At 40.7% G+C, this 18188-nt stretch overlaps 2 protein-coding genes across 3 annotated transcripts in view; both read left to right on the forward strand.

Annotated features, from left to right (window-relative positions):
* The window catches only part of adora2aa (adenosine A2a receptor a), a 16851-nt gene extending 3699 nt beyond the window's left edge, over positions 1-13152 (forward strand). Inside the window, exons 1-3 of one of the 2 annotated variants that reach the window (XM_017414535.3) lie at positions 3689-3735; positions 4765-5470; positions 9919-13152. In XM_017414535.3, the coding sequence (XP_017270024.2) occupies positions 5076-5470; positions 9919-10933 (1410 nt within the window). In that variant the 5' untranslated portion in view covers positions 3689-3735; positions 4765-5075 and the 3' untranslated portion in view covers positions 10934-13152. Of the gene's footprint in view, positions 1-3688; positions 3736-4764; positions 5471-9918 lie in introns of those variants that run through there. The other variant, XM_025005577.2, reaches the window with a different exon arrangement.
* A 163-nt stretch (positions 13153-13315) lies between these two features.
* On the forward strand, positions 13316-17451 carry LOC108234970 (uncharacterized protein C22orf15). Its single transcript, XM_017414600.3, has 5 exons — positions 13316-14322; positions 14396-14482; positions 15917-16039; positions 16282-16353; positions 16485-17451. Exons 1-5 carry the CDS (start codon positions 14298-14300, stop codon positions 16583-16585), a joined length of 408 nt encoding a protein of 135 aa, XP_017270089.1. The 5' UTR covers positions 13316-14297; the 3' UTR covers positions 16586-17451.
* The last annotated feature ends 737 nt before the right edge of the window (positions 17452-18188 follow it).

Below are 18188 nucleotides of genomic sequence, written 5' to 3' on the forward strand. Positions count from 1 at the left end.
ATCTGGCGACTTGTGTGTACATTTTCAACATTTGGAGGCGTAGGAAAAGGTTTATTTTCTTTTTAAGGCTTACAATCATTTTTCACAGATACAACTATCCAAACTTACACACAAAGATGCTTACACGAGTTACAAATACATTTTTACACACAAATATTTTTACACACGTACAAATATTTTTACACACACACAAATATTTTTACACACGCACAAATCCTTTTACACACGCACAAATATTTTTACACACGCACAAATCCTTTTACACACGCACAGGTAATTTGGAACCATTTTCTCTCCATATAAAAGGCAGTGGGCGATATTCATTTCTCCAAGGAATGATAAGCCTTTGATTGTTTTTGTCCGTTTTCACTATTATCTGACCTTTTCTCCAAACTAGTTCTCCTTCAGCTTGAGCTTCATCGTGTTTGCTTCACTCTTGCCTTAATGTCTATAGGTGGTGTATTATTTTTATTCCATTTTAACAGTGTTCTCAGTCATAACCTGTACCACACATCTCTGACACTATGGTTTGAACCAGATCCTTACAACGTAACGAAAGCAGAATTTACTTTTAGCTACCTTTGTTTTAAGCACTCTCAGATACAAATATACGTGCAAGTTTTACCACGTTTACACTTTTTGAGTTAAATGAAGCGAAGCATTATCAGCTCTGGGGCTGGCAAGTTTTAGAGTTATTTGTTTTGCGAAAGTGGTTTGTGGTTTCACATGAGGCGGAATTGGGGCTTATTTCTCGTTGAACGTTATCTATGTTTGGCATTTGTAAATCTTCCTTGTTGGGTTTTTATTCTCAGTCTTTAGATCTGTGATTTGAACTACGTTCAGTTCTTAAAGGTGGGAGCCCCCCCCCCGTCTCGTTGTAAATCCCTGGAGCTGTGCTTCATTATTCTATTTTAGGACAGAAACATTGCTATCATGGGAGAATAACTGCTGCACTTATCTGAAAGTCACACTGCTGCTGCGTGCACAACAGTAACATGTTGCAATATGGCACCAAACATCTTGTACATAGAAACGTCATTAAGTCCAATAGAATAAAAAATTGAAGCTAATAACATCAAGTGTAAAAAAAAAAAAAGAAGTCTTTAGTATCAATAAAAATGTCCCGTCCAACCCAGAGGGAAAAGGCTGACTGGGAGAGCAAAGACCTTTGTGTTCCAGCGCAGCTGCTATCTCTGAAAATGCCATCGTCAATGTCAAGAAGCTTCTCCTCTGAGGGAGTTCAGCTTCACAGAAACAGCAGCGATCTGTTTGTTAGACCTGCTAGATGTCTTCCACATATCTGGGAATCTAACTATAGTCTGTTTTGCTCATGTAGATAAGATCAGAGACCTAGAATTAATCAAACCTCTAGGTGAACATACCTCGACAACCAAGCAGGAAGGTAAAAAAAAACAAACTTCCATATAAATGTCATCCTGACCTAAACCATATGGTTCCGGTTTGAAAGAGTTGACTCAAGTGGTTTTCCAAATATGTTGATGGGAAATTTGGAAATGCAGGTCTGCACTCAATGTAAACAAAGCCTTTTTTATCTGCATACTTTACTCAACAAATCTGAGCACAAATACCTACCAGTACATCAGTACCATCAGACTTCTCCGTCCCAAACGTCTCCTCTATGAACTTCTCCGTTGTTGACCTGTTTTCAGTCACTTTGGCTGTTTCCGTAGCTAAAGAAACACACGTGGTAGTTGGCAACCACGGACGAATTTCCTTACAAGTTTTAATTTAAGGACATGTTGTTCATCAGTTTTAAAAAAAATTGTCTGGATTTTATTTCTCCCTTTGTGAATTTGTCTTTTTACTGGTCTTCATGGCATTGCAGTGATTACCTTTAAGTTAGCAGTGTTTGTTGTCCCTATGTTACATTTTATGGCTTATAGATTGATCGTTGATCACTCAGCTAACACCATAATTTAGGTTTTATATTGTGGGGTCAATTTTTGTGAAAGCTAGCCACCATGTCAGTCCGCCCCATGATCCAACAGCTTAAAGAACCTCCTTTAGCAGCAATAACTGTCAGTAGTTGATTCTATCTGATTTGGTTGTGGAGGTATTTTAGCCCACTCTTCTTTACAGTATTACTTCAGTTCACTGAGGTTTGCAGATATTTGTTTCTGCTCAGCTCTCTTAAGGTCCCACCACAGCATTTCAGTCAGGTTGAGGTTCTGGACTCTGAATGGACCATTCCAGCACCTTGATTATTTTCTTCTTCAGTCATTCTGTTGTAGATCAGCTGCTGTGTTTGGGATCATTGTTCTGTTTCATCATGACCCAGTTTGGTCCAAGCTTCAGCTGTCAGACAGATGGTCTCATATTTGACTCCAGAGTCCTTTGGTCTACAGAGGAGTTCATGGTCGACTCAATGTCTGCAAGGAGCCCAAACCATCACACCTCCACCCCCATGCTGATAGCTGGTATGAGGTGTTTGTGTTGATATGTTGTGTTTGGGTTTTCTGTAAACATGGTGCTGTGCATTATGGGCAAACATCACTTTAGTCTCATCTGTTCAAAGAACATTGACCCAAAAGACTTTTGGTTCATTCAGATGAAATTTTACAGACATAAGTCGTGCTGCCATGTTCTTTTTAGAAAGGACGTTTTCTCCTGCATTCCTACTAAACAAGCCATACATATTTATTATTGTTCTGTCCTGTCATGACCTTTAACCTTTAACCTGCTATCTGAGGCCTGTAGAGTCTAAGATGGAGCTCTGAGACTCTACACTATTTTATTCTGAGCATTGCACGGTCTGACCTTGGGGTGAACTTGCTTGGACATCCACTCTTGGGAAGATTGGCAGCTCTCTTAAATGTTTTCCACTCTTAATGATTATTTTTGTAGAATGATGGACTTCAAATAGTTTGTAAATGACCTTTAACCTTTCCCAGATTGATGGGCAGCAACAGTTGCTTCTTTAAGGTCATTGCTGATGACTTTCCATCTTGTCATTGTGTTAACACACAACTGTCAGCTCCAGAGCAGCAAACTGACTAAACTCCTGCTTCTAGAGAGGTGATCATACTGATGATGATCAGTTCATCGTCACATCAGCAGTTCCTGGTTGATCCTGTGGAAGCAGCAAGGGTGGACTTAGTTTTTCACACAGCTTTTCCATTTTGGCTTAATTTTTCTTTAATAAATAGTGACATGATCTAATCTGTTTTGTGTTTTTGTAAACTTGAGGTTAGATTTGAATAACTTCATAACCTGCTGAAGACCAAATCATTTGCTTATTGAAATATCTTTCAAAACAATCATTGTCACTCTGATCTAAAGGAGTGAGTCAAGTTTATGGCATTATAAGGAATCTCCCAAGGAACCTAAACCCGAGGAAACTTGCAATAAATGAGCCGTAGTTCTCTGTAAACACATCATATGCACCCATTTAATTTTTTGTTGATACAAAATATAACATCTTTAAACCTTAAAGTAATTTGTAAAAGATTTCAACAGATGATGTCCACTGTTGCTTGATTTGGGATCAGTTGAATTTGCCAAATAACTTAGACCAGTGGTGTCCAGTCTTGGTCCTGGAGGGCCACTATCCTGCAGGTTTTAGGTGTTTCTCTGCTTTGACTCACCTGATTTGAATGACTGAGTGATTAACAGGCTTCTGGAAAACCTGAAGACCTGGTGAAGAGCAGAGAAACAACTAAAACATGCAGGATGGTGGCCCTCCAGGACCAGGATTGGACACCACTGACTTAGACGGTAAAAAATATTGACATCAGATTTAAATGGCAGCTCTGGCAACGCCATCCAATTAAAGGCCTAGCATTCCACGAACTAATGCATACAACCCTCTGCCATTTATGTCAGAGTTTTAGACTAAAATCGTCTTATGTTGAGATGTAAATGATGTCGTTCATTATCTTTTGCAATAATACAGGTCTTGCAAGATCTGTTAGCGCTCAGACTGTGTTGAGGATGTCTCTCAGGTACTACCACATTAATTTTTTTTTTTCACTCAATATATGTAAATTTGACTGAGTTATAGCCATTTTTGTGTTTTCTAAAATCAGTTGGCTGTGGCAGTCACCTTGAACTGGATTGACTCCAAAAGGTCATAGATGTACATCCAATGATTACTTTGTGAGAGTTTCATTATAATCTGTCCTGTGTTTCAAGAGATATTCTGCTAAAAGACACAGACATGTCATCCTTCTTTATCCTCGTTGACCGTGACATTTCCCGAGTGATGTACTGTATCTTCCACAAGAATGCAAATTTTCCCTTAAAACTCTGTCCAGATTCCAGGAAGTAAATGTCCCATTTTCACCACGGCACGGTTATCGTCCTCTGTACTTCCTGAATATGTTCGGCGTCTGCAGCTCTGCAGGGTCAGACCGCTCTCCCACCGCTGCTCTGCAGGGTCAAGAGGGGTCGTTTCTAAAAGCATTAGCAAACCAGAAGCTCCACCAAGCTGAATGCGAACAGGGTCATTAATGAAGACTGATGAGCTTTTATGGCCTTTCTAAATCTTTATATCAGAACTGCTGTTGCTTTTGGAAGCGGTTTTAAATGATGCCGTTTGTGTGGCTATAAATGTAACCATGGCAGGAAATTAAATGGGCAGCTGTATGAAGAGAAATGGGTACACCGCACCCGTTTTTTTTTTTTAGACACACGACTGACTTTTTCATTTCAGTCTCTGAAAAGAATATCTAATTGCCAATATTCAAAGTCACTTCCTTTTGAATGAGTTTCCTCCTTTTCATTTCTGCTCCTCTTTATCTCCAGCTGCAGAATGTTCTGGTGATGTGCGTCGTTGGCATCATCTCGGTGCTTTAAGGACTCATGGGAAAGCAGCACTGATGGGAAGGAGCTAAGAGGCAGAGGACAGGAGTGTTTTGTTTTTTTGTTTTTTTCAGGAGTCCTGGATGAGGAGTTCGGAGTGATGACGGCTCCTTTTGAAGCTGAATCGAACTTGTGTTTTTCAGCTGCTGTTTGAGTTGAGCAGATGTGAAGGGCTTGTTTTTTTTTTCCTCTGGTGGTGAATGTTTCAATAGGCACTGGAGGTGAGGAGGTTTAGCGGCTCTCAGGCTGCAGCTATGGACGTTGAGAGGTTCCCTTCCCTCCTCATCAGTGACCTCACCCTTTGTGTCACCATGCCAGAAGAGCTCGCCGCCTCCGCCATCTACATTGTCCTGGAGCTGTTGATCGCCTTGTTCTCTGTGCTGGGCAACGTGTTGGTCTGCTGGGCCGTGTGCCTCAACAGTAACCTGCAGAGCATCACAAACTTCTTCGTGGTGTCGCTGGCGGTGGCTGACATTGCTGTCGGAGTCTTGGCCATCCCGTTCGCCATCGCCATCAGCACGGGCTTCTGCTCCAACTTCTTCGGCTGCCTGTTCATTGCATGCTTTGTGCTGGTCCTTACACAGAACTCCATCTTCAGCCTGCTGGCTATCGCTATAGACCGCTACATAGCAATCAAGATGCCGCTCAGGTGAGTGCACAAGAACACTGAACTCAGGGGATGAAGTTGTGGTCAGCAGTTTACATCTATCCATCATGGACATGAATATCCCAATACTTTAAAGCTTTTAATCATTTATTTGAACCAATCTTTTCCATGGCGGACTGGTACACAACATACAGTTTGAATGATTTTTAAAAACAAGAATTCCGTGCACTAGTTTGAATTTAATATGGATGTATTTTCCGTTCCACACAGGGTCACCATTTTACATACAGGCTCAAATATCTACCATATTTTCCGCACTATAGGGCACACTGGATTATAGGATGCTCTGTCAATGAATGGTCCTTTTTCGAACTTTTGTCATACATAAAGTGCACCGGACTATAAGGCTCATCGTCGTGCACCTCCTAATTTTTGTAATTTTGCAAGCACCGCGCGCCGTGCTCAATTCAAAATGGACAATTTTAGTGCTCTAGCAGAGCTGTTTCGCCTCTATCAGCATTAATATGATCCCTCTGTGAGAAATGACAAAGATAATCAAATGGTTCAAATCTCATGGAAGAATACTGCACCAACGCAAGCGTTAAGTATAAATGCCTCCTCCGCACGCTCGGGTCCGCACACTGTGCAAGGAGCCCTGCGCGACTATAACTGAGCCTTAATGCTGCAAGCGGTGTGGCTTTATAGTTTACCATAAGATGCACTGTTGTTTTTTGAGAAAATTGAAGGCTTTTAAGTGCACCTTATAGTCCAGAAAATATGGTACTTCCATCCCCATTAATATTTGGTTAAATATTGCACTTCCTTGAAGTTGCAACTCGACCGCAGGCTTTTTGTAATCTTAAACAAGTTTCTGGTATAATTCTAGTTGTATATTTGAGCACTCTTCGTGGCACAATTGGTAGAATTAATTTAAATTGGTTGGTTTTCTGGCTTGGACTCAGCTTTTAGCCATAGTCCACATTTTCAATCGAGCTGAAGTCAGGACCTTTGGTAAGGTCATTCCAGAAGCTAGATTTATTTAATCAGGAACCACTTCTGATGTGTTTTTGGGATCATTGTCCTGTTGGAACACCCAATGGTGTCCAAGTTTCAACCATCTGGCTCTTAATTTGAGGTGACGTTGAAGAATTTGGAGGTTGTCTTTATTATTCCATCCCCTTCGTGTAATGCACCAGTACTAGAGCATGAAGCTACCACCACCATGCTTGGCAGTTGGTACAGTTTGAAAGCCTCACCGTGACTCATACAAACATGCATTTTTGTCATTGTTGCCAAAAAGCCCAATCTTTGTCTTGTGTGAACATAAAACTTTTCTTCAAAAGGCATTTGCCCTGTCCATCAAGCTTGAAGGTGTCTCTTTTGAATCAGGATTTTCTTTTTTTTTTTCTGCACACTTTCAGTCTATGGTGATGTAAAACTACCTTCACTGTGGACAATAACACTAGTGCTCCAGCAGCTTCCAGCTCATGGTAGAATTGAGTCTTGGTCGTTCTCAAATCTTCTAACCAATTTCCATCCATCTGAAGGGGACAAATAAGTATTAGCCATTCCTTAAGTGCTGTCAAAGAGAAACTACCAGCTGCGGTCACTCATTATCACGAACAAGAACTTAATAGGCCTTGGCTTTGCCAAGTTTAAAGACATTTGAGAACCTCCAGCACCATCTATTAAAAGATTTAGGTGAATGTATGTGTGTATTTGAGCCAGTGTGAAACAAACAACTATTCACACTCTCACTCACGCCTAGGGACAATTTAGAATTACTATTGAACCTAAAATACATGTTTTTAGTCTGTGGAAGGAAACTGGAGTACCCAGAGAAACCCCACATATTCCCAGGGAGAACATGTAAGCTCTACACAGAAAGGCCCCAGACAGGAGGCAAACTTGTAATCTTCTTGCTGGGAGGCGACAGCTCTAACAACTGTGCCACCATGCTGCCCTAAATTCAAGCTTGTGTGCCCAGTTGTTGTTTTTAAAAGTCAGTGGCGTTCTGTGTTGTATAATCATTTCACCCTGAATAAAAGAACGGTCCAAATTAATCATTAAAAGCCCAGAATTAATCAAGCCCCCGATGAGAGGATGCAAACTTCTGTCTCAGCTGTCATCAGACACGAGGTGGGCTATGCTCCTACCAGATGACCAGGCCAACACACAACCATGCACACGCACGGTCAATCAGACTGACCAAACACACATCTGGTCAGAGGTTTCAGAGCATGTCAATGTAAAACCAGTTGTTCGATAGTGATTCAGTGAGACAGCCGATGCAAACAGTTGTTAGTCACTTTAACTACTGCTGCTAAGGTCAACATCATTTCCTCACATTTAAGGTATGAAGAGTCTTATGACACTTCTGCAGCAAACGTTGTTATAGCTCTGTTTTCTTTTGTGTTTTTTTTGGGTGGCGGTGGTGGTGTTGTTGAAGGTGGAGACGTTAGAGATGGCAGAAATGGTTTGTGGAGTTAGTTGGTCATCAGAGGGTCACTTACTACATATATGTGAAATTACAGCCCAACACTTTCCTTCACGGCATGTTTAAAGGCGCAGTGTTTAAAACAGGCTGCAGATTGAGAACTCGGAGGCTGAAAGGCTGAAACATAATAATGTTTATACTGTAGATCAGCTAAGCGACCTAAATAAACATAAGGCTGTCTGTAACTCAGTTAGTTTTACAGATATTGAGCTAAAATTTGGTGGGGTAGCAGCTGAGAGTCATTGGAGTGCTACACATTGCAGGACAAACTGGCATAAAAGAGCGGCGGGAGATACGCATTCCTTTAGTAAGATACATCTTTTCATTTTTACTGCAAACATTTCATGCAAATAAGTTCAGAAAAAAAGGAAATTAGTCATATCTAAGTTTTTACTTCTAAGGAGGATAAAGATATGGAGGGGTATTAGTTGAAGAGTGTTGGTCCAGCTTACATCAGGCAGTGACTCTCACTGCAGAGTGACAGGGTTATTCCAACATCTCATTAAAAAATGGTTAGCGTTCTTAAACAAACATAAGACCCCCCACAAGTTTAACGTCTGCAACAATGAATTATTTTTAATTTGTTTTCTAGCTGCAGTCGGTAAAAGTCTCACAGTAATGATTCACGTTTAATTCCTGTACATAAAGGCAGTCTTGGCTGAATAAGCGTGTCCAAAAATGGAGTCTCCCATGGGACCTTGTCCCTAGGGAGCAGTCTGATAAATGCTTCTATGATTGCTTATACAGACTGCATAATTCCCTGCAACCCTCTGAGTAATCTGACTTTACTGTAAAAACAGTCTCAAACATTTGCGCTGCTTTTTGGCACCCTTAATTTGCCAGAGGTGGGACATCTACAGAAGCCTGATCTGTTGGGAGGCCGATCAATGAAAAGGCTGCCATAGCTCATGCTGCGACTTCGCACCGAGACACTGAGCCTGACCTCAGAGCCGCTCAGCCTTCCTGTTTCAGGGACTCAAGCAGATTGTTTTCGCACAGCTCCTTCCTCTTGCTGAGGAAACTCTACGTGAGGGTTCCTCTGCGTTACTCCTTTGCATCCCTGAGGGGGGCTTGTTTTTGCAACATTAACCTTTGCACTTTAGCATCTCAAGAATGTGATAGAAACAAGCCAAATATCTCAGCTGCTCTCCCACACTGCGCAACAGGCAAACTCAAAATAGCCTCCTTCCTTTGAGGAGTCCTGCAAGTCTTTCTTAGTTTATCTTTTGTTAGTTTATAGTCCCGGGATGGAAAGAAAATTATAAATCCAGTAGGGCTTTATACACTGTATGCAAAATATTCATGTTTTTGTAAACTTTAATTAGTTGTTTTTTTGGAATGACTATAAAGAGGAGGACATAATTGCGTGATCTCCTGCTGATTTTGTAATTTTGCCCATTTACAAAGAAATTAACAGGATTTTGTTTTTGTGGTAGTTTCATTTTAATGGATAGAAAGGAAAAAAAAATGATTACATAAAAATTACAAACTGATCTGCATGTCACTGAGTAAAAAAAGTATTTGATCTTCAAGGAAAACACTACTCCGTTCTTGGTGTAGAAATCTCTGATGGCAGCATAATAAGATGTTTCTTGTAGCTGGTCCCGAAACACTTCTTTTTCAAGAAACTCTAAATCCTTCAGGTTTCTTGGCAGCTCAACGCTTCAACTCCTTTCATAGATGTTTCTAAAAGGTTATGGAGACCCGCTGAACCTCTCCATGACCTTAATGCGCTTCTTCTTTAGCCACTTCTTGTTGCCTTGGTGGTATGTTTTTGGTCATTGTCACGCTGAAAGATCCCTCCATGACCCAAAATTTTTATCCAAGATATTATGGTATTGATTCAAACTACTGGTCCTTCAGTGTTGAGATGTTGTCCTGTACCCTCAGCAGAAAAACAGTCCTAAACCATAATGTTTACACCCCTGTGCTCGACTGTGAGAATAATGTTCTTCAGGCCATGCTCCACATTTATCTCTGTCTCCCTCTCCAGGTACAACAGTTTGTTGACAAGCCAACGAGCTCAAGGTGTCATTGCCATCTGCTGGGCTTTATCCATCATCATTGGTCTGACCCCCATGATGGGCTGGCACAAGGTAGTAAAGAGCAACAACGGCAGCTGCTCGCCCGGCCTTATGAATTGCTTGTTTGAGGAGGTGGTGGACATGAAGTACATGGTCTACTTCAACTTTTTTGCTTGTGTACTCATCCCCCTCCTGCTGATGCTGGCCATCTACTTGTGCATCTTCATGGCGGCACGCCACCAGCTGAAGCTGATGAAAACAAAGGTGGTTCATGGTGAGAAGTCACGCTCCACTCTGCAAAAGGAAGTACAGGTAGCCAAGTCTCTGGCCATCATTGTGGGCCTGTTTGCTGTCTGCTGGCTGCCTCTGCACATCATCAACTGCTTCAACCTCTTCTGCGGCGACCGGTGCACGCGGCCTCCTGCCTGGGTCATGTATGTGGCTATCATCCTCTCTCATGCCAACTCTGTGATCAACCCCTTCATCTACGCCTACCGCATCCGGGAGTTCCAGAGGACCTTCCGTAAGATTATCCGGCGTCACATCCTGGGCCAGCAGCAAATGCTGAAGAGCAGGGGCAGTGAGTGCAACTCTGCATACAACAGCATCACAGGCTCCATCAGGTTCAAGACAAACACCCTCAAATCGGACCTTTTCACCGAGCAAATCGACAATAAGAACCCCTACTCCTGTCCTACTCCCTTCTCACCTATAGGGGGCAGTCTGATGGCAGTGTCTCAATCCTCTCTGTCAGTTGTCATCTCCCACTGCCCTCAGATGAGACCGTGTGCGCTACAAGCTCTCAGAAAGACTGAAATCCCTCTGACCCAACATCTACACACTGAGGAGCAGGAGCGCGACAGCACAGGAGCAGAGGTCCTGGAGGAAAAGGACAAAGAGAACCTTGACTCGGATCAGGTCTCGCCACTGTTCAGCAAGCAGAACAGGAAGAATTGCTTATGTGAGCTGGAAAGGGTGTCCTGACACATGAGGAAGGCGGCATCTGTCATTAATTCAGCAGCACTGTGATTAAATGTCAGCTCAGGATTGGAGAGGAGATACCAGACAATAAATGTCACTGGGATAAAATAAATCTACTTTCTACAAGAGAGAAACTGCCTGCAGGGTTTAAAATACTGAGACTGTTTTTAATTGAATCCAGAGTAAGAGTTTATAAGCACTGCTCTTGGTCCACACTGCTGTGTAACGTGGCAGGATGGTTTAATACGATTAGGCAGCTGACACATCTGTTTAGACTCATCACAGGTTTTACACATTGATTTCAGCAGAAAAAACATTTGAATGCATACATTCAGATTGTTAGGGGTCACAAAGGTGGTATCTCACTGGGTTACGGCTGTTGGTTACTGGTTGGTGAGTAAAAATCACATGAAAATCTGTAAATTTTACGTTTCGGTTTTACTGAACTATAAGTGTTTGCGACCAAGTGACCAGCAAGCTGTGTGGCTGCGTTTGAACAGCCACTTTAAAAAAAATCAGCCTATTTTTGCGTGCATGTCTTGCAAAACTGTATTTTTGGCCGTGCGCATTGTTTTGCTGTCTGCTTCGTTCGTGCCTTGGCTTGTTTTGTACCCATCTTAGGACCCATCCCCACATTTATGATTCAGTCTGCAGGAAAACCCTTTGGAAACGAGGACAGGCAGATTTGGACCAGTGTTTCAAAAAGAAACACTTGTTTCAAAAAGAAACACTTATCATGAATGTGTTTTTTTTAATTTTTTTAATTTTATTTTTTTATGATCCGGACATTTGCCTCAGAACTCCAGTGCAGGTGTCAAAATACAGCTCTATTGCTCTTGAACACACTAGCGACGACTCTGTGGCTATTTCGAGAGAGAGGTTGTCACACAAATTTTTCGAACATGTTCAAAACTCAAGTGAGTAGAACTTGCGCCTCTGCAACTCACCCAAGGAAGTTGAGAACCCCGCGAACGTGACAAGACTTTCTGGAGACTCCCTTATGAATATTGTTCACAAACTAGTTGCAGCCCAGTGAGATCATCTTTACGTACGTAGTTCAAACTCCTTGACCCACCACAGCTTCACCTGTAACAGGGGGTTGGTGGGTGCAACAAGACCATTTTTATCAAAATGAAAAATGAAGGAAAAATGATGGAGCAATTCCTTTGTGTCTTGTTGTTGTTTTAATGCCTTTATCCACAAGTTAACTGTACTTAGTGTCGTTGCAACAAAAAGAAACGTTTTTTTTTAATGTCATGCTCTTTTCACTTTGTGATATCTGACTTTTGTTGTGGTTCACATATTTTTCTACCTGAAACTTTCACTTTCCTTTTGCGCCCTAGAGTTTCCTGTTCTGTTTCTAGCTTTGGTATTGGGGTCAGTTCACACTCGTTTGTGTTGGTAACCACTTTACATGTTTTCAATGTTTTGAAGTTTGGTGAATCAAACCCATAGTGGGAAAGAATACTTCTGTTTTCTCAACGTGACACTGGGCTTTAATGTTTTGGTAAATTTGTGCAATGTTATCATGGCTTGATGAATAGTGGAAGTAATTTAAAAAGGTTTGTGACTGGTTAGATCTCAGTCTTGTATAAATCTGATCATCTGTTAGTTTTTCTGATGAATTTGTTCAAGAACAGCTTTTACTGTCTGTCCTCACAACCAGGTTCTCAGAAAGTCTCGTCTTTAAATAAGCCTTTAAACCATTTTTAAATTGTACTTTCCTCTACTTTGACTGCAGAATGATCCCAGACATTATTCAGTAAAGCTTCAAGGCTTTCCACTGGCCTTTTAAGCAGGGGCATGTTTTATGTCAGATTTGGGAGCTCGAGGAACTGAGTCAGACATCTTTCTGTCTTATGCTGGGAAACAGTTTGTTAGTTCTTCCAAAGTTCTTTGGAGTTCTTTAGTTTCTCAGCTTTTATCACTGCTCCCCTGTGAGCTCAGGTTCCAGGACTCAGACAACTTGGTTATGAATGCTTCTCTGGCGTTTATTTAGTTTTAGTTTTTAAGATTTCCTGGTGGTCTGCAGCTGACCTGTGTGGTTTAAAGAGTTGCTTCAAAGATTGATTTCTTGCCTGTCGATACCACACCTATTGTTAATCCACAACCTGATAAACTTAATGTTTGTTCTCAGTTTCATTGTCCTCATTGTTAATAGAAGGAGGAAGCAGATTTCAGCAAAAAAAAAAAAGAAAAATAAACCTGCTGGATTCATAAATCCACAGGTAAAACAACATTAGTTACAAGCTGGAAAATGTGAAGCATTTATTAGGAGTAAGCAGAGGTGAAAGCAGGAAGAAATATTTGATTTTATTATGTCAGAGGAGACAAGCTTTTTTGCAACCTATTTACAGGTTGCAAAAGTATTGCCACCCTTGTCACTTTGTAACTCTGTTTTGTGCCCTTACAACCTGGATTGTTTAAGAAAGTATGTTGGATTTCTGTTTGTTACTGTACACAAAAAGTTACCACTTTGAAGATGCAAAATATGCTTTTATTGTAAAGAAAAACAAGAATAAATAAATAGCAGAAAACTTGAGTGTAACATTCCTTTCGAGACTTTGTAGATCCACCTTGTGCAGCTGCTATAGTGCCTATGAAAAGTATTCACCCCCTTGAAGGTTTCATGGTGGTTTACCGCCTTTCAGGCTTACAAAACCCCCAACTTTTTCTCAAAAATGACATACTAGTGTGAAAGAACGGTACATTAGCTACACCGTTTGTTTAGTTTGTCCCCGTTTTCTCAACCGAACAGCATTTGTGTTAGTATTGAAACATTATATCCTGAACATATTGTGTTTATAGTGATAGATGGTACTGAGGCTGCAAATGTATCAGTCAAATCAGCACTTTTAAATCAGTTTGCTTAACTCCCAGTGGACTGATACATACAGCAAGGAAAGAAAAAGAGGGTTAACATCTTTGAGCATTGCAACCAGAATTCAGCTTTCTCCACCGCAGTAGCTGCAGCACTAGTTGTGAAAATGGCTGTTTGCTTTGTTTATTCCAGTAAGTGCAAGAAAAAACTACAGAGAGTGTGGCTCTGAGGTGCAGAGAGTCGGCCTGTCTGTGCAGAGTCTCCATGGATACGAGCATCGACAAGTCTTTGTTTCCCCATTTACAAGACTTCGGCTCTGTGAAGAGAAGTGTGTGTTTGAGTGAGAATTTATACGAGTCGGCTCACACATCCACCTCCAGAGCTCAGCTCGTTAACAAAAAAAACTTTATACCGCTGCACTGAACTTTTACTGTTGCTCTTTGTGTTCGTTTCTAACTTGGACCAGGAGCCCTGGGCTCTTTGGAGTATAAAGATGCGTTCAGTTGTTGGTAGCAGCAGGAGCCTCTCAGCGGTCAGCGGCACAACATGTTCGCTACTATCCTGTTTGGAGGTCAGTCAAGTTCCTGGATAAAATATGCACATTTTGTTCTGCATTTCTTTCATGAAAAAAATGTTTTTAGCAGATGGCAGGATGGAAATATTCAACCTCAACTGCAAGCTGATAAACTTCATCCATCATTTAAAGGAACAGTGTGGTCTGGATTTTAAAGGTACTGATCTCCTATCACTCAGGACTAAAAGGAATTTTCACTAGTGTTTACAAGGTCTTTATGGTTATAGACCACCTTCTGATGTGTAGAGTTTTATGTAGTTGTGGTCAGAGTTTTACATTCATCCAACATGGATGTTATATTAATTTTGAGTCCTTTAATGGTTTATTTCTTTCCCAGAGTGAACTAATTATACAACATCCAACTCTAAACATTTTTAAAAAACAAAAACTGGGTGCACAAAATTAAACTCATTGTGGATTTCTTCAAACCCACACAGGAAAATTTTGCAGACAGACTCAAATGTGTTCACATAAATGTTCTGACAAGTGGTGCTGAAGGTTCTTGAATGACTTTTAACTTGACATTGCCTATTAACGTCTTGTTAGTGATCAGGAATGGCTGCAACTGGTAGTTCCTCTTTGTCACCACAAACAGTATTTGTTTCACAGCTCTCATACCAATGCTCAGAACAAAGTCCAAGAAACTCATGGACAACTCTAAGGAGCTCTAAGGAGCAGATGTTCAGGAACCACCAAGACTCAAAAATTGGAAGCTTCACAGGTGACACTGGTGAAGAGAATTTTCCTTCATCATGATAAGGCTTTCAAACCTACGAACACTGCATCAGGTGTCAAGCACGGTGTGGTAGCATCATTCTGTGGTACTGGTGCAGTGCATAAAGTGGATGGAATAATGAAGGAGGAGGAGTACTGCCTAGTTCTTCCTCAGCTTAAATCAACAGCTAACTGACTGAAACTTTGACACATTTGGGTGTTCCAACACATCTCAAACCCATCAGAACTGGTTACTGATTGGAAAAATTAGGCTAACATTAAGCTTCTGGAAGAGTCTTTTAAAAGCCCCTCAACCTTGTTGAAAATTTGTGTCTGTACCAGGAAACCACCCAAGTTAAATGAATTCTATCAGTTGTGCCAAGAAGAGCGGTCAAATATTCAGCCAAAACTATACCAAAAGCTTGTTGATAGAAGCATGTGGTTAAGGTGCAGCATGCTGAGAGATAATTACCACATATTAGAGGGGGTGAATGTGTATATTTGAGCCTAAGTTTAACCCAGTGTGGATAGCCCTGTGTTTACAATTTGGACCCTGTGTGGATTAGAGAAAATTCAAACTTGTGCATCCTATACTTGTTTTTTAAAAAAAAATCATTGAAGTTGTATGTTGGATAATCATTCCACCCAGCAAAGAAAGGTGTAAATAAGTCATTAAAAGCCCTAACAATGTATGATGAGTGGATGTAAATGTCTTATTGCTACTGTTAAAATACATAAAAAATCCAAATCCCTTTCCTCGACAGCATTTTTGATTTTGATCCGTTTTACTGCCTGGTGGAACAAGTCCCTTCTCTCATCTGGACTGTTTTCAGCCTCAGTGTTAAAAAACAAACACGAACGCCTGTTCTTGCTGCAGATTGTGTGGACCTGATGGACAGCAGAGGTCAGGTGATGAACCTAGATCTGAAGCAGCACAGCATGGATGCAGCCAGCAGCGTGCTGGCGGACAGACGGCACTACGTTCTCCTACGTGTCTGCCGTGAGTCTGTCTGCTCCACTCATCAGAGCAACTGCTCAGACCTGGAAAACTATTTCAAATCTGAATCAAGCTCACAAGGCCACATGTTAGAGTCCAAAATAAAATACACAGAATAAGGACAAAAGCAAAATAGGGATTTTTTTCTAAGTATTAAACATAAAATAGTGTGTTCCTTGATGCTAGTTTTGATGTGAAACGGTTGCAGTTTAAATCTTGTATTCATGACTTCATTTTTGCCACAGGAGATGATGAATCTGGAGGTCGGAAATACATTTCTCTCCTAAACAACAACCAGAGTCAGCCTGAGTTAACAGGTAACAAAAGCCAACAATCTTTCCTGGAGCTGAATGTCTCACTGAGGCCCTCTGCTGCTTAAAACACATCTGCTACAGTTTTATTTTATCGAGGATACAATCCAGTTCATAGAACATGTGGTTTGTTGCAGAACTGTTGAATAAAGTGTCCAATCTCAACAAAGAGCCAGAGAGAAAAGTCAGAAGAGGACGGACACAAAGGAGCAAAAACACCTCATTTAACAAGAACTAGAGAATTAGTTTCTGATTGTTTTTATTTAATAGACATTAGTGTTCTGAACCGAAGCTATTGATGTCTTTATAAATGAGTAGATTACTTTCTATATACGCAACATTACTAATCTATTTTGACATGTGAATTGAGAAGTGTTTTCTGTTAATCTCCACAACAGACACGTGTGAGAAAACAGAGACCTTCATAAATAAAACCATACATATGTATTGATTAAAATGAATGATGCCTTTTTTTTCTCATAGTTGCACAATGTTCTTAACGTTTCAGTCTCTGTAAGGTTTTCAATAAGCTTAGAAAGTCAGAATGAGATCAGCTCCTGCTGAAAAACCTTCAAAATGTTGATCCAATGAACTCACGGAGGTATAATTTAAATCTTCCCTTTGAAAGTACTATACAAGAAAGAAAATCTGAGTCTGAAAATAGCTACTGATGAAATGTGCTGAGATGAAAGTAAAAATGAACGGATACATTTTTAAAACACCAGTTTATAATAATAAATATACTGTAATGATAGAAATTTGACAAATTTGGGATGGTATAAACAACATGTTAATATTCTAACATTTACTTTCTTTTTTGTGAAATCAAAGTTTTAATTGTCAAGAAACCATATTTTGTGCATTTTTACAATAAAGTTTATGAGACAAAACACAGTTAATGGTGTCAAATAAAAATTAATTGTATCATTTATGAACAACATCTATACTGTCCAAATGCTTTAGAGTTTAGTAACATAAATATCACGGTTCAGTTTTTTTGTTTTTGTTGGGTTTTTTTTACAGACAAGTTTAGTTTTTCTTTAGTTTTTTTGTATTCAAAATATTTTCAGATATGTTTGTTTCTTTATATTTTTGTCATCCATCCATCCATCCATCCATCCATCCATCCATCCATCCATCCATCCATCCATCCATCCATCCATCCATCCATCCATCCATCCATCCATCCATCCATCCATCCATCCATCCATCCATCCATCCATCCATCCATCCGTCTGTGGTCAAGTGCAACAGGTTTAGGGAGTTAAACCCAGACATCCCTCTCCCCAGTGACACTCAGCTCCTCCTGGGGGATAATCACTTTAGAAAGTTCTGGGTCTGGCCCGAGGTTTGCTTGCAGTGGAATGTGTCTAGAAACCCTCCAGAGGGAGGTGCCTAGGAGGCATCCTCATCAGCTGTCTGAACCACCTCAGCTCACTCCTTGTGATGTGGAGAAGCAGCGGCTCTACTCCGAGCTACCCCTGGATGATGGAGCTCCTCACCTTGCTCAGAAGCTGAGCCCAGCCACCCTACGGTGGAAGCTAATTTCAGCCGCTTGTATTCAGCACACTGTTCCTTTGGTAATGTCCATATCTCGTGAGGGTTGGAAGGTAGACGGACCAGTAAACATATCAGGAATATCCTGTTCAGCCTGGATCCAGGAAAGGCATCGGGACTTGATGAAATCTCAGCAAGGATCCTCAAACTGCTGCTGAACTGGCCAGTCCCCTCAGTCATATTTTTTAGTTGTTATTCTCTTGCTGCATGTTCTTTTTTTTTTATTTTTTTATTCAGTTTATTCATTTTCATTTTAAAAACAAAACATTCACATACAAAAAAAA

This window comes from Kryptolebias marmoratus, linkage group LG1, assembly GCF_001649575.2.
Source record: "Kryptolebias marmoratus isolate JLee-2015 linkage group LG1, ASM164957v2, whole genome shotgun sequence".
NCBI lineage: Eukaryota > Metazoa > Chordata > Actinopteri > Cyprinodontiformes > Rivulidae > Kryptolebias > Kryptolebias marmoratus.